Genomic DNA, 15,179 nt, shown 5'->3' on the forward strand with positions numbered 1-15,179 from the left:
GACCTTCTCGCTGTAAGGCGACTGTGCTACCAACCGAGCCAACCATTCTAAATCCATAGGCATTAATATGGAGTTGGTGGGCGGCACGGTGGCTCAGTGGGTAGCACTGTCGCATAATAGTGACAGGGAATTGGGTTCGATTCCCAGGTGGAGCGGTCCGGGTCCTTTCTGTGTGGAGTTTGCACGTTCTCCCTGTGTCTGCGTGCGTTTCCTGCAGCCAGGTTAATTGGAGATACTAAAAGTCCCTATAGTTATAAGTGTGCGTGGGTGTGTGTGTGTGTGCCACGTGATGGACTGGGGTGATTTCTAACTTTCGTCCAGTGAATCAAACCCACCGCGACCCTAAATAGAATAAAACTGTGGTAAAACAGATAGTGAATAAAAGAATGATCCTATTTAATGCAAGTTAATTAACTGAATAAACCCAGGTGGAGCGGTTGGGTTTGCATGTTCTCCCCGTGTCTGTGTGGGTTTCCTCCCACAATCCAAATACATGTAAGTGAGGTGAATTAGAGCAATGGCGTAGCCATGGATTGAACACTGGGGGGACCAAATCTACTGAGATTGGAGGGTCGCGGGGGGTACTGGAGCCTGTCCCAGCTTTCTATGGGCGCAAGGCACACAGTAACACCGGACGCGCCAGTCCATTGCAGGGCAGACACACATACACACATATACGCACCCATTCACACTGCATGTTTTTGGACTGTGGGAGGAAAACGGAGCTCCCGAAGGCAACCCACGCAGACACAGGGAGAACATGCAAACTCTGCACAGAAAGGACCCTGATCACCCCGCCTTGGGATCAAACCCAGGACCTTCTTGCTGTGAGGCGACAGTGCTACCCACCGAGCCACCGTGCCACCCATTACACAAAGCTACACATCATTACATTGGGGGGACATATTAAGCATTTCTGAATATTTGGGGGGTGGAGTGGGGCATGTACTGTATATACAATGATTACGGCCTTGGCTACTGAATATACAAAATTTTCATGACTGTGTTTGATCTTTAACTGATCAGGTGGCACGGTGGCTTGGTGGGTAGCACTGTCGCCTCACAGCAAGGAGGTCCTGGGTTCTCTTTCCAGATGGAGCGGTCCGGGTCCTTTCTGTGTGGAGTTTGCATGTTCTCCCCGTGTCTTCGGTTTCCACCCACAGTCCAAAGACATGAAGTGTTTGACATGATGAACTTAATAAACTGATGAATCTTGTGTAACCAGTTACTACCTGTCCTGTACATTCATGTAACCAAAGTGTTTAAAACATGACGTTAAACCCAAACTCAAACACACAGGGCACTTGGAGGGCAGATGTTCTGTACGTACCCTCTATTTTAACGAGGTCGGGACAGAAGAAATGCAGCATGGCAGCCAGAGCACAGCCGTCCGTACTGTCCTTCAGCAGATTGTCCACCGGGGGGATCCAGGGTATTGCTTTAGGCAAGGTCTGCTCCTTTCTGTAGCGTGTCTGCACCACAACACACACACACACACACACAAACATTTACACACAATAGCACTTTATTAGGTACGCCTATATAGTATATACAATTATTGATTATTTTATAAGCTACATCTACCATAAAGATTAGCTTTGTGGGTAGACAATTACTGACAATAGCTTATCTTTTGCTCTTTGCTCCCCCAACCAATGTATTAGTTTAAAAGAACCCCCACAGGAACCTAACTGACCGGACGATGCAATGACACTAACATGGTAATAACCAGGGGCGTAACTATCGGGGGGCGGGGGGGCAGGTGCACTGGGGCCCATGGCGAAGGGGGGGCCCTCCACGACATGAACTCAACCCCCCACCGCACTGCCCCCCCATTGCTGCACATGAGCTCCTAGTTACGCCACTGGTAATAACATGGTAGTGTGTTGTTCTGGTATGAGTATACCAGGTGCAGCAGTGTTGTTGGGATTTTAAACACTGTTTAAACTTACTGGAATCTAAGACTTGGGCTGATCATTTTCTTAAATTCCAGCATCCAATATTATGACAGACTTTAAAAATGTGTTTTGTGACTCTTGCCCTTTAAGCATGGCTTCTTTAAATCTTTCAGTAATGTTATGGACTGTAGATGGTAAAAATAGCTAAATTACTTGATATTCTATATAGTTATTGTTCTTAAACTGTTGGGCTAATTGTTACAAATGGCAAACCACAATGCATTCTTATTTCTTTTTTTTTTTAATGCATTTTCTCCCCTTTTTCTCCCCCTTTAGCGCGTCCGATTGCCCAATTGCGTCACGCTTCCTCTCCGCCTATGCCGATACCTGCTCTGACTGATGAGATCGAAGTTAACCCACGCCCCCTCCGACAAGTGGGCAGCAAGCCGTATGCATCTTATCACCCACACATTGACGAGTGTTGTGCCACCTAGCGTTGTGTACGGAGAGACACACCCTAAGAGCACTCTTTCCTCATCTCTGTGTAGGCGCCTCTAATCAGCCAGCAGAGGTCCTAATTGCACCAGTCTGACAGAGAGAGACCCATATCCGGCTTAGTCCCGCCCATCTGAAGGCCAATCGTTGTTCATGTGACCGCTCAGCCGGCAAGGCAGAGCTGATATTCGATACGATGTATTCGAGATCCCAGCTCTGGATGCAGCATATGTTTTTTACCGCTGCACCAAATGAGCTATTGCATTCTTATTTCTAAACAACTAAGCCTTTGATTATTGCTTCTTTAATACCCCCTAATACTAAATTTCCTCTTATTGATTCACCTGTGGCAAGTAAATAAAATGCAATTAATAAACAAAGTTTTGCAGTGTACATGTAACAAATTGTTTGTTTCCAATGTTTGTGGTATTCGGCGTAAGTGACAATGAACATAATGGGTCTTTCAGGTGTGAATGGGCGCATGAGGATAAACGATTGCTCAAATGCTTCATATGTAAATGAAAAAAAAAATACAATCATCATAAAAGTAACCCAGTAATGACCAGTAATGAGTGTGAATGAGGCTTACGTGAAAAAAAATGCTGGTTAACTTGTGCACTACAGAGATGACGTGGTATGAAAAAGCTTGACGTTCAATGAGACGGATGAAAAGAATCTGTTTAAAATTGAACTTACAGGAACCAGCTTCATATACCATTTGGTTGGGGACTTCAGCCAGACCGTGAAGTGAGTAAGAGGGAAGGAGAGAGGGGAAAGAGAAAGAGAGGACAGTCAGGAAGAACAATGTAATCCCGTCAAAGGAGAAAAAGAGAGAGCAGACCTAATCTGATGTGATCGCTGATTTAATCAATAGCTCATTTCTTTAAGCAGTACATTACAGTCTATCAGAGGGAAAAGACCGGGGTGAATAGTGTGGGTAACAGTAATGTAAATTAGACAGTTAATAAGGGTGTTAAGTCATTGAGGGCATAACTCTGAGTAAAACCAAGGGACGGACGAACACAAAGGGGGTATTAGTTAAGTGGTACTGAACTCAATGTCCTGCATGTCCACACCTAAACGCTTATTTACAGTCACAAATGAGCCCAGTAGGAAACTTTTAACCTTTTATTGATTAAAAATACCCACATTTAATAAAATTTTCTTAAACACAAATCACACACTCAGCATACCAATTTAGGTGAACAGTTTGATCCAATTTACATGGATTTTTGCATTTCTTAGTATTTGCTATGGTCCTATTTATAACAGATGAAAAATGTGTAACGGGGCAGGTCACATGTTGCTATAGAAGCATCAGAAGCCCCGTACCTGGAAGGACAGAAGAGATGAACCATACTACCAGACACTTAGTTTCACTCTAAGGTAACAGAACAAGTAGGCAAGCATAGTAGCAGAGCAGAAGTAGGGGGTATCACACTCCATGCACTCACCCACAAAAGCTCCCATAAGAAAGCAAGATTACTAAGACAAAGTGGAAAGAATAAATGAAAGGAAAAGTACCAACGACAAGTCATCTCAGGGGGAAAAAACTAAAAACATTGAACTCTATAATAGCAAAAACCAAAGAATATAGGTGGACTGTCACTCCCTCATCTGATGCTATCTGCATTCAGGAGGGATCTCACATGGCACTGAAAAGGTTTTAAAGAATGCCAGCATAAGAACCATCAGGAAAGAAAGCTGAGCCTAAAGCAGACAGCAAACCAGCCTTGCAGATTGTGCTCTACATGACAGGTGAACCTGTTACACAATGGCTTCAACTGTGTAACTTAAACAAGCTTCTAATGAGAAAGGATAAGACTTAAATTTTATAGACTTATTAATGGCAACTTTTTAATCACATGGTATTGTTGGTTTCTTATTTTTGGCTGGAGCATGATTCTCCTCCCAGCATTGACACTCCCAACAATCCTGCTGCACCTGCAGTATGTACATCAGTAGTACGTACTACCATGTTATTACCACTGTCTGATCTAAGAGGGTCCTATAGGGCCGCTCAGGTGGCGCAGCGGTAAAACACACGCTAGCACACCGGAGCTGGGATCTCGAATACATCGTATCGAATCTCAGCTCAGCTCTGCCATCCGGCTGGACTGAGTGACCACATGAACAACGATTGGCCTGTTGTTCACATAGGGGTGGGGTAGTAGTAAGCCGGATAGGGTGTCCTCGTAACTGATGCTACAACCTCTGCTGGCTGATTGATGGGAGGGGAAAAAGTGCGTTGATCAGGGTGTGTCTCTCCGTACACAGGGCTGATCCGCATTAGCTGCTGCCCACGTGTCGGAAGGAATTGCAATCGGGCAATTAAATGCACTAAAAGTCAGGAGAAAAAGGGGGGAAAAGGCATAAACAAAATAAAAGAGGGTCCTATAGGTGTCCCTTCTGATTTGTTATTAGGGTACCGGAAGCCACAAATGGACTACTAGTATACAGTTAGTAACTGTATACCCAAATGTTCATGTAAATGTACATAGCAGCTTGCAATTGATTTTTTTTGGTCCAAAGAAGATCAAGGACTGCTGACTGTCATGGACTTCCCTCCACAGTCACCTTTTTTAAATTCATGAGAGCACCTGAAAGCCTGAAAAGCCACGAATTCAATAACATCACAAGATGCTCTTTGGAATATTGTGAAACTGTGCTGGGATAACATGGATCATCCATGCTAGTTCAAGTACCTGCTGTTACTGCAGCAAAAGGGAACAGTGACATACCAAATAAGCAACTTTACTCAAATTACTATGCTGATTATATGATTTGTGTTGGACATAGAGCAATAAATTAAAGAAAATGCAAAATGGACTTAACATAATGGAGCTTATTTCTGTTCTGTATCCATGACTTCAACCTTTGGTCTTTGGTCCAGCATTGTTAATAATTCACATCACGTTTTGCACATTAACTGAACCTAACATCATTTGTCAGGGTCACCAATTACCACTGAGGGTTAGGTTTTCGTATCCTTAATAAAGGTTTAAACTTAGACTGCAGTATGGGAGTATGAAGCAGAACCCATTAAACAAAAAAAGCACACATCAGCAAACGTCTAGAATCTAGATCATAACATCAAACTGTGACATTCCAGTCGGGCAGGATATTCCTTTAAGACGAACCTTACAGGTAGGATCTGGTATCCATGCTGACCGGTCAGTGTACCGAGAGACTGTACAGCAGTGGAGGGCTGTCACACCACTAACTCCTCAGTACTGACCCAGCTAACATGACAGGACAATAGAAACCCCAAATCAGCCAAATTATAGATCATAGAATAGAATGCCTTTATCTGTCATATATACACTGATCAGCCATAACATTAAAACCACCTCCTTGTTTCTACACTCGCTGTCCATTTTATCAGCTCCACTTACCATATAGGAGCACTTTGTAATTCTACAATTACTGACTGTAGTCCATATATTTTTCAACATACTTTTTTAGCCTACTTTCACCCTGTTCTTTAATAGTCAGGACCCCCACAGGACCACCACAGAGAAGGCATTATTTAGGTGGTGGATCATTCTCAGCACTGCAGTGACAATGACATGGTGGTGTTGTGTTAGTGTGTGTTGTGCTGGTATGAGTGGATCAGACACAGCAGCACTGCTGGAGTTTTTAAATACCATGTCCACTCAGACACTCCTACCTAGTTGGTCCACCTGCTGCTGTTTGAGTTGGTCATCTTCAAGACCTTCATCAGTGGTCACAGGACGCTGCCCACGGGACGCTGTTGGCTGGATATATTTTTGGTTGGTGGACTATTCTCAGTCCAGCAGTGACAGTGAGGTGTTTAAAAACTCCATTAGCATTGCTGTGTCTTATCCACTCATACCAGCACAACACACACTAACACACCACCACCATGTCAGTGTCACTGCAGTGCTGAGAATGATCCACCACCCAAATAAGACCTACTCTGTGGTGGTCCTGTGGGGGTCCTGACCATTGAAGAACAGGGTGAAAGCAGGTTAAAAAAAAAGTATGACGAGAAATAGATGGATTACAGTCAGTAATTGTACAACTACAAAGTGCTTCTATTTGATAAGTGGAGCTGATAAAATGGACAGTGAGTGTAGAAACAAGGAGGTGGTTTTAATGTTATTGCTGATCAGTGTATTAATATATATATATACTGTATATATATATATATAAAAGCATCTGCTAAATGCCAAAAATGTAAATGTAATGTACATCAAGTTCGGTAATTAAGTGGTGTGTCCCAATACTTTAGTCCACATAGGGTATCTTTGATGTTATCGCCTTGCTCTGTAACACCAAAGCTAAGAAACTCTTCGAAGAATAGCCCACTGACTTTAAGCAATCAATGACAATGGCCTGGTCAAGGTACTGGACTAGTAATCAAAAGGTTGCCAATTCAAGCCACACAAGCCATATAGGAGTTGTCCTGAGCCCTAAGCAAGGTCCTTAACCCCTTAATTATACAAATGGATAAATCCGTCTGCTACATGCAGCAAATGTAAATAAATAAAAGACTGTCAAATAAAGTGTACACAGGGTTCATCCGCTCACCTTTGGAATCTCAACAGGTTCCGCCTTCTGCGCTTCCTCTCTCCTTTGCTCAAGGATGATGATCTCTTTCAAGTATTCATTCACCTGCAAGGAGAGAAACACCACACAACCCTCATTACTACAATAGCACAACATTCACTTCTAACCAATATTAAACCATTCTGAAAACCACATTTAAAACTACATATAGATACTTCAAACATGTGACGACTGCAATGCATAAGCATACAGCAGCAATAACAGAACAGACCCTGTTATAAGGAGAGAAGTAGGACCCAAGGATGCAGAAAAAAATTATAATTTTATTTAACAAAAATTAGTAAACAAAAGATAACACTAAAAGGGAAAAATAATGGGAACGGAGCGAACAAAGCCGCTGGCGCCGCAGGCAACTGAAAAGGAAAAAACACAGACCAGGGAAAAGGGGGAGCGTGGGAAAAAAACACATCGAACTTAAAACCCGGGTAACGCAATCAAAGAAAAGCAAAGAGTCACCAGAATGATCAGGCTGTGAAGGAGCCGGAGCAAAAATCGGCTTGTAATAAAGCCGCTCCGGCCATGTCACCAGCACGTAGAGGCTGGGAAGGAGCCGGAGTTAGAGGTTGGCATTGGAGCCAAAAGGGCGGATTCGAACCGGGACTGAGGGGCACAGAAAAGCAGTGACTTAACCCGCTCAGCCAACACGGCTGAAATGAACCCGCTGCAGCTTTTGGCTTAGCTGCTGTGGAATGGCGGTTAGCTAGCTTTAGCCCGTTGCTAGCATTGCTAGCGATGGCTGGCTTGAAACGCCAAAACAAACAGCAGCTCGAGGGCTGCACAAAATCGTACCAGCTATCCCTAACGAAGGGAACAAAAACCCTAGCTTACCTCGGCCTTGCGACCTACACACCCTGACGCTCTAGTAGCGCCAGGGGTGACCAGAGTGTCCTTAATTAGAAGCTGGTGTTGTGCCACCATGCCAAACAAAAGAAAAGGAAAAGAAACAAAAAGGTGCGACGCCTGCAGCCTGGCGACTAGGGCTGCAACTAACGATTATTTTAGTAGTCGACTAATCTGACGATTATTTTTTCGATTAGTCGACTAGTCAACGATTATTTATGTCATACCCTCCATCCTTAACATAACAAAACTCTGTTATGTCATTTAAGTTCCAATATCAAATTAAAATAATGACCCATGGAACATGAATATGAAACTTAAGCTTGATAGTTGAATTAAATATATTTGAAACATTAATACACAATCACAATAAAAAAATTCAATTTAATAAGAAAGCTTTGGACAGCATTAGAAGCTGTTATGTTTCATAAGTTATCACTCTGGAAGTCAAAAAACATTTATAACGTCGTTGAGAAACATGTGAATGCTGTCTGTGAAGACCTCAGCCATCTGAGGGGTGCATGAACTTCTTCTCTTCTCATCCACACTCCATTGCTTAGTGCTATTAATAGAAAGAGCAAAAGAGAAAGCTGTATTAATTATCACAAACTGAAGGCTATGTATCATAGTTTATTACAAATAGTGTACTGGCTATGCCAACTAAACCATAACAGGTTAAATATCTTAACTGAATTATCTGCTGAGCTAACTAGCTATCATTAAGTGGATGAGGCTTATTATTTAGAATAAATGCTCTCATTAACGAGAGCAAAAAATATGGAAGACGAGACAGGGTAACGTTAGGCTATGATGTTAAGTTATATAACGTTACTCATATAAATGACTGATTAACTAGCTAACAAACCTGAAAAATAGCGAACTCTTAGATAGTTTTCCGACAAGTACTCTAGCATTAACAAACATTAACTATGTTGGTTAAAGCACAAAGCGGTGTAAAAACTTACCGGAATAACGCTGCAAGGCGCTTCACCGTAGTGCTGGTGTGAAACCATAACTCTGCTCTGTAGTGTCTGCGTCCAGCTCGTTTCTTTGGGTTATTTTGGCTGAAATACTTTAGAAAGTTTCAGTCTCTTTATCTTTGCCTCTCTGTCTTCATAAACTCCCCGCTGCACCATGGAAGCGATGCTGCGCCCCCTGCAGTCCCTTTAGTGCATTGCAATACTAACGACGCGTCGACAATGAAATTCCACGTCGACAAATTTTTATAGTCGACGTTATCGATTACGACGACTAATCGTTGCAGCCCTACTGGCGACACCCCCTTAAACAGGGAGACCGCAGCTGCAGGTCGTTCGCCCTAATGAGCTGGCCGCCTATTTGAGGCCACGCTCTTAATTGCTCTGTAAGGCCAGTGGAACGAGTGGTAGGTTCCACTGACGCCGCAGACACCTTACAGAACCGTTGTGTAAATACTGCAATTGGTGGGGTCGGTGTGTGGGGGGGGCAAAGCGGGGAAACACGCTCACCCAAGTAATGCCTAGTTCACACTACACGACTTTTGCCCTGATTTTCGCTCGGCGACTGGTCGGCGCTAGATTTGCCGGCTCGGGAGCAACTCGGCGTTCGCTCGGCGATCGAAAATCGGCTCTCAATCGCTCGCTCGGCAACCGGATCGAGATTTCTAGCATGTCAGATATCTCAATCTGAGTTGCACAACTGGCAATGAGTGCTATGTCGAACAGCCAATGAGAACGCAAGATACAGCGTGAGGAGAAACGCAGGGGAGGAGTGTGGCTGTACAGGGGCTTAATACAGTTTATATCATAATACACCGGCACACACACACACACAAGTTTTACAGTATTTCTGACCTGATCGTTCTCTACAAAACATCAACGTTGCATTGCAAAAATATTAATTAACCTCTAACTCACTATAGAGCAATCCAAGCAAAATCCACTAAGATTCATTTATTTTTTTTCTTTGTTTTTACGTGCACAAACTTTGATCGCTCGCTACTTGTTGACGTGCATTTTCGGACGTGGTATCATCAAACCTTTCGTGACTTCTCGCGTTTGTTTTTGCGACAAAGCGATATTTGGGAGACCGGAGAAGCTCGTCTGCGATTCCAGTTGGTGATAGATGGTGTAGTGTGAAACCCCCTATCGCCGATCAGTCGTGTAGTGTGAAATACACACCGACTGAAAGACTCCCGAGTGCAAGAGATTCAGTCGTGTAGTGTGAACTTGGCATAAGTAAACACATAAAAGAGCACCAGCCAAAATCAATCAGAAAATCAAATAACAACGCAAGTCTTTCAACACTACCAATTGTATCATTTTGTTATTTGTATGTTTATTTATGAACAAGCAAGAGCGCTCCTGAGGCGCAGTGGTCAATTAGGCTACCAGCCGGTTGGGCCATTGGAAGATGCACTCATCAGTGCGCTCTCAGTTCCGATCCCAAGCCAGAATAAAAAAAAGGAGGGTTGTATCAGGACAACTTATGAAAAAGTACATTTTAATTAGGGCTGGGTATCGCCACTAATTTCCTGGATCGATTCGATTTCCGATTCAATTTCGATTCAACACATTTAGGCATATTTGACTTATATTAACAGGTTTTGTTTAAATATGAAAAGATGTTCAGAGAACGAATGTGATAATTGTACAAAGAACACTCATTATTAAAAATATTTGTGTTTACATAAATAATTAATCCAAAACAGAAAACAGTAACATGAATTTTTTTTATTATTATTTTATATGTCTGACACGCTACAACATTGTACATGTAATGTAAACATACACCTGGCTGTTGCACAGCTTATGCCAAGTTCACACTACACGACTTTCTGATTTGCCGGGTCGCCGTACAGTTCGCACTACACGACTCATAGGCGATGGGTTTTACACTACACCATCTATCACCAACTGGAATCACAGGCGAGCTTCTCCGGTCTCCCAACCTACGTTTTGTCACGAAAACAAACGTGAGAAGTGACGAGGGGTTTAATGATACCACGTCCAAAAAACACATCAACAAGTAGCGAGCAATCAAAGTTTGTGCGCTGACGTGAAGCGTAAAATCAAGGAGAAAAATAAATGAATCTGAGTGGATTTGGCAACACGAGCAGCAGGGATCATTCTATAGTGAGTTGGAGGTTAATAAATATTTTGTTTTGTAGAGAACGATAAGGTCAGAAATACTGTAAAACTCGCGTGTGCTGATGTATTCTGATAGAAACTATATTACGCCCCTGCCCCACCTGTTTACAATCTCTCCCTTGTGTTTCCCCTCGCTGTTTCACACATTGATTGAGAGCAGAGTTTTGATCGCCAACCGAACACAGGGGAGTTCCTCTCGAACCGGTAAATCTAGCGCCGACCTGTCGCCGAGCGAAAATCAGTGCACAGATCGCGTAGTTTGAACTAGGCATTACTTGAGCTTCTGCCATGCTGAACTGATGTGCAGGTCAGATCTCGTTGCGCGAAAAAACAGTGGCTGGTCACGTGAGATTAAAGGAGGTAACAGATTTCCGTGAACACTGTGAAAAGGGGTTCATGTTCAAGATCGATCTCGCGTTTATATGAATCAATATCGGATCATTCAAATATTTATTTAAGTTTTAACGCCATGTTTAACACATTGGTGTCATTTAATGGCAGTAATAGGTATTATGTATGTGTCTTCATATTTTGGTCCATATTATATGTTCATTTTTATTTTTATGGTTGCAAGGTAGGTTAAAAGTCTTCTTGTGTTGTCTTGTGTGAGAGTCTCTTTGATAGTTTCTGGCATGTGTGCTTGTTCTCTTTCTTTAGTGTATTTTGGGCATTCTATCAAGATGTGTTTTATTGATATAGATGTTTGGCAGGTTTCACAAGTTGGGGGGGTTTCTCCATTTATCAGGTGTTGGTGGGTTATTCTGGAGTGGTCGATTCGGCTCCTCGTGTATATGACCTGGTCTATGCATCGTCCCTGGTGAATTCTTGGCTTGGCATTAACGTTTGGGTGTATTTCATATAGTTTATTGGTGAGCTGGGTATTCCATTCATTTTGCCATTTTCCTTTGATGTAGAGATTTATTGATGCTTTTAAGTCGGTTGATGGGATTTTGATGTTCGTTGTATTTTGTCTTGTTTTTCCTCTAGCTACTTGGTCTGCTTTTTCATTTCCTGTAATTCCACTGTGTCCTGGTACCCAGCATAGTTGTATGTCATATTCTTGCTCTGTTAAAATGCTGATTGTACATTGTATGTTACTAATGATAAGATGGTCTGATGTGTATGATTGTAGTGCTTTGAGGCATGATTTAGAATCTGTGCAAATTAGTATTTTCGGATCATTCAAATAAAGATCGATTCGGATCGAAAAATCGATTTTGGGCATAGAAGGATGTTCCAATCATTTAGTCACTCGAAAAACAGTTGCAGAAGGGCGCCTGGGTGGTGCAGACGTATAACACGCTAGCGCACCACTGAGGAGTGTTCAAACTCACAAATTTGAATCTCAGCAGTGCCAAGGCCTGATTTGGCATCCACAAAATGTGGCTGTGTTTGAGGGAGAGAAACCAGATTGGGTCGTGCTGTGCTACCAACTGGGTCACAAATGTTGTGGCCCAAACTGTACTGCACAAGGGTTTTGCTGGTTAGCTGCATTATGTCCTACTTTTGAGTTGTTCCCCTTAAATCAAGCACTATAAAATGAAGATCAAGTGTTTGAATATGTAGAATATAAAGAATAAAATGGGAAATATAAGTGTGTGTGTGTGTGTGTGTGTGTGTGTGTGTGTGTGTGAATATCCAACAAATGTGCTTAGTGAGTACCTTATTCATCCAGCTGATGACGGCATCCTCAGTGTCATAGGGTACGTCATTGTCAGCGCAGTCTGTGGAGTATTGCTGCATACACACCATCACTTTCTGCACACTCACCGTCTCCACCGTATACACCATCATCAGAGTGTCAATCATCGCCAGGTGGGCACTCTGCAATCAGAAACGTACAGCCGTACATCAGATAACAGCTATGTATGTCCTCCGTGTTGACGTAGCTTTGGCTGCTAGTGCTTGCCATAACGTTTCTGCGCTATCCCTTTCCTATCCACTTTCTCGGGTGTGGGCTGACTTTCAGCTGTTTCTGTTATTTTGACCACCGCTTGCATTTTCTCTTTACCTTGTTGTTGAGGCAGAAGGCAGAAGGGTTGCTTGCTTTAATATACACTAAATGGCCAAATGTATGTGGACACCTAACCTTGAGTTTGTTGGACATACCCCATGGGTCATATGTTCAGAGTTTGTGAACGTATTGCCATAAGAACATATGTAGTGACAGGCATTTCAATTAATCCAGTTCCCAAATGTGTGCAGTTGGGTTGGGGTCAGGGTCCTGTGCAGGCCAATGGAGACTCTCCAGTTCTCTTGTTTTTGCTGTGCCTATATATACATCGATCAGCCATAACATTAAAACCACCTCGTTTCTACACTCACTGTCCATTTTATTAGCTCCACTTACCATATAGAAGCACTTTGTAGTTCTACAATTACTGACTGTAGTCCAGCTGTTTCTCTACATGCTTTGTTAGCCTCCTTTCATGCTGTTCGTCAATGGTCAGGACCCACACAGGACCCCCACAGAGCAGGTATTATTTAGGTGGTGGATCATTCTCAACACTGCAGTGACACTGACATGGTGGTGGTGTGTTAGTGTGTGTTGTGCTGGTATGAGTGGATAAGACACAGCCGCGCTGATGGAGTTTTTAAACACCACACTGTCACTGCTGGACTGAGAACAGTCCACCAACCACAAACATCCAGCCAACAGCGCTCCGTGGGCAGCGTCGTGTGACCACTGATGAAGGCTAGAAGATGACCAACTCAAACAGCAGCAATAGATGAGCGATCGTCTCTGACTTTACATCTACAAGGTGGACCAACTAGGTAAGAGTGTCTAACAGAGTGGACAGTGAGTAGACACGGTATTTAAAAACTCCAGCAGCGCCGCTGTGTCTGATCCACTCATACCAACACAACACACACTAACACACCACCACCATGTCAGTGTCACTGCAGTGCTGAAAATGATCCACCACCCAAATAATACCTACTCTATAGTGGTCCTGTGGGGGTCCTGACCATTGAAGAACAGCATGAAAGGGGGCTAACAAAGCATGCAGAGAAACAGATAGACTACAGTCAGTAATTGTAATTGTAGAAGTGCTTCTATATGGTAAGTGGAGCTGATAAAATGGACAGTGTAGTGTAGTAGAAACAAGGAGGTGTATGGAGCAGAAATTCTGGACACCTGAGCAAGAGAAAAATGTAATAAGTTCTGATGATTTTCTACTTTTAAATCTATTTCTTTAGATGAAGCCAAAGGAAGAATTTAACACAATATCTGCTGCCAGCTGTAGTTCTTTGGTAATTAATCACAGTCTGCATGCTGTTACTAATTGAGCTGAGCAATGAATATGTCGACATCTGGGTTAGCTGATGAGATGATATACAGCTCTTAAGTATCTAATAACATCCCTATCGCACACCCTCAATGCTACACGTACTTTGTCAATTCGATAGAGCCACAAGCAAATAATCCCCCCAGTTCCAGCACAAATTAAAAATCCGTCTATCCTCTCAGCATCATCTCAGCGTCTTCTCAGCATCCCAGAGGGTACAAGCAACAGCGGTTTCAGAGGTTACTGATTCTGTTTAGCTAAAAGCATGCTGTGGTTAAATGAATCGTAATAACTCTTTTTTTACAGTGTTGTGATGTTTAGCTGTGAAGTTATTTATTACAGGGACGCTACACTGAGAACCGAGCGTCTGTGATGCACAATGTTAATCAGCATAACATTAAAACCACCTCCTTGTTTCTACACTCACTGTCCATTTTATCAGCTCCACTTACCATATAGAAGCACTTTGTAGTTCTACAATTACTGACTGTAATCCATCTATTTCTCTGCATACTGTTTTAGCCTGCTTTTACCCTGTTCTTCAATGGTCAGGACCCCCACAGGACCACTATAGAGTAGGTATTATTTAGGTGGTGGATCATTCTCAGCACTGCAGTGACACTGACATGGTGGTGGTGTGTTAGTGTGTGTTGTGCTGGTATGAGTGGATCAGACACAGCAGCGCTGCTGGAGTTTTTAGATAGTGTCCACTCACTGTCCACTCTATTAGACACTCCTACCTAGTTGGTTCACCTTGTAGATGTAAAGTCAGAGACGATCGCTCATCTATTGCTGCTGTTTAAGTTTGTCATCTTCTAGACCTTCATCAGTGGTCACAGGACGCTGCCCACGGGGCGCTGTTGGCTGGAAATATTTTTGGTTGGTGGACTATTCTCAGTCCAGCAGTGACAGTGAGGTGTTTAAAAACTCCAGCA

At 42.9% G+C, this 15,179-nt stretch overlaps 1 protein-coding gene across 2 annotated transcripts in view; it reads right to left on the reverse strand.

The window, feature by feature from the left end:
* Positions 1-15,179, reverse strand: part of camsap2a (calmodulin regulated spectrin-associated protein family, member 2a) — a 63,071-nt gene that overhangs the window by 25,362 nt on the left and 22,530 nt on the right. For both annotated transcript variants that reach the window (XM_063012851.1, XM_063012852.1), the window contains 4 exons: positions 12,617-12,778; positions 6,948-7,031; positions 3,090-3,122; positions 1,331-1,472 (listed from right to left, as the gene is read on the reverse strand). In XM_063012851.1, the coding sequence (XP_062868921.1) occupies positions 1,331-1,472; positions 3,090-3,122; positions 6,948-7,031; positions 12,617-12,778 (421 nt within the window). The remainder of the gene's footprint in view (positions 1-1,330; positions 1,473-3,089; positions 3,123-6,947; positions 7,032-12,616; positions 12,779-15,179) is intronic.

Source organism: Trichomycterus rosablanca, chromosome 17 (genome assembly GCF_030014385.1).
Source record: "Trichomycterus rosablanca isolate fTriRos1 chromosome 17, fTriRos1.hap1, whole genome shotgun sequence".
NCBI classification, from domain to species: Eukaryota; Metazoa; Chordata; class Actinopteri; order Siluriformes; family Trichomycteridae; genus Trichomycterus; species Trichomycterus rosablanca.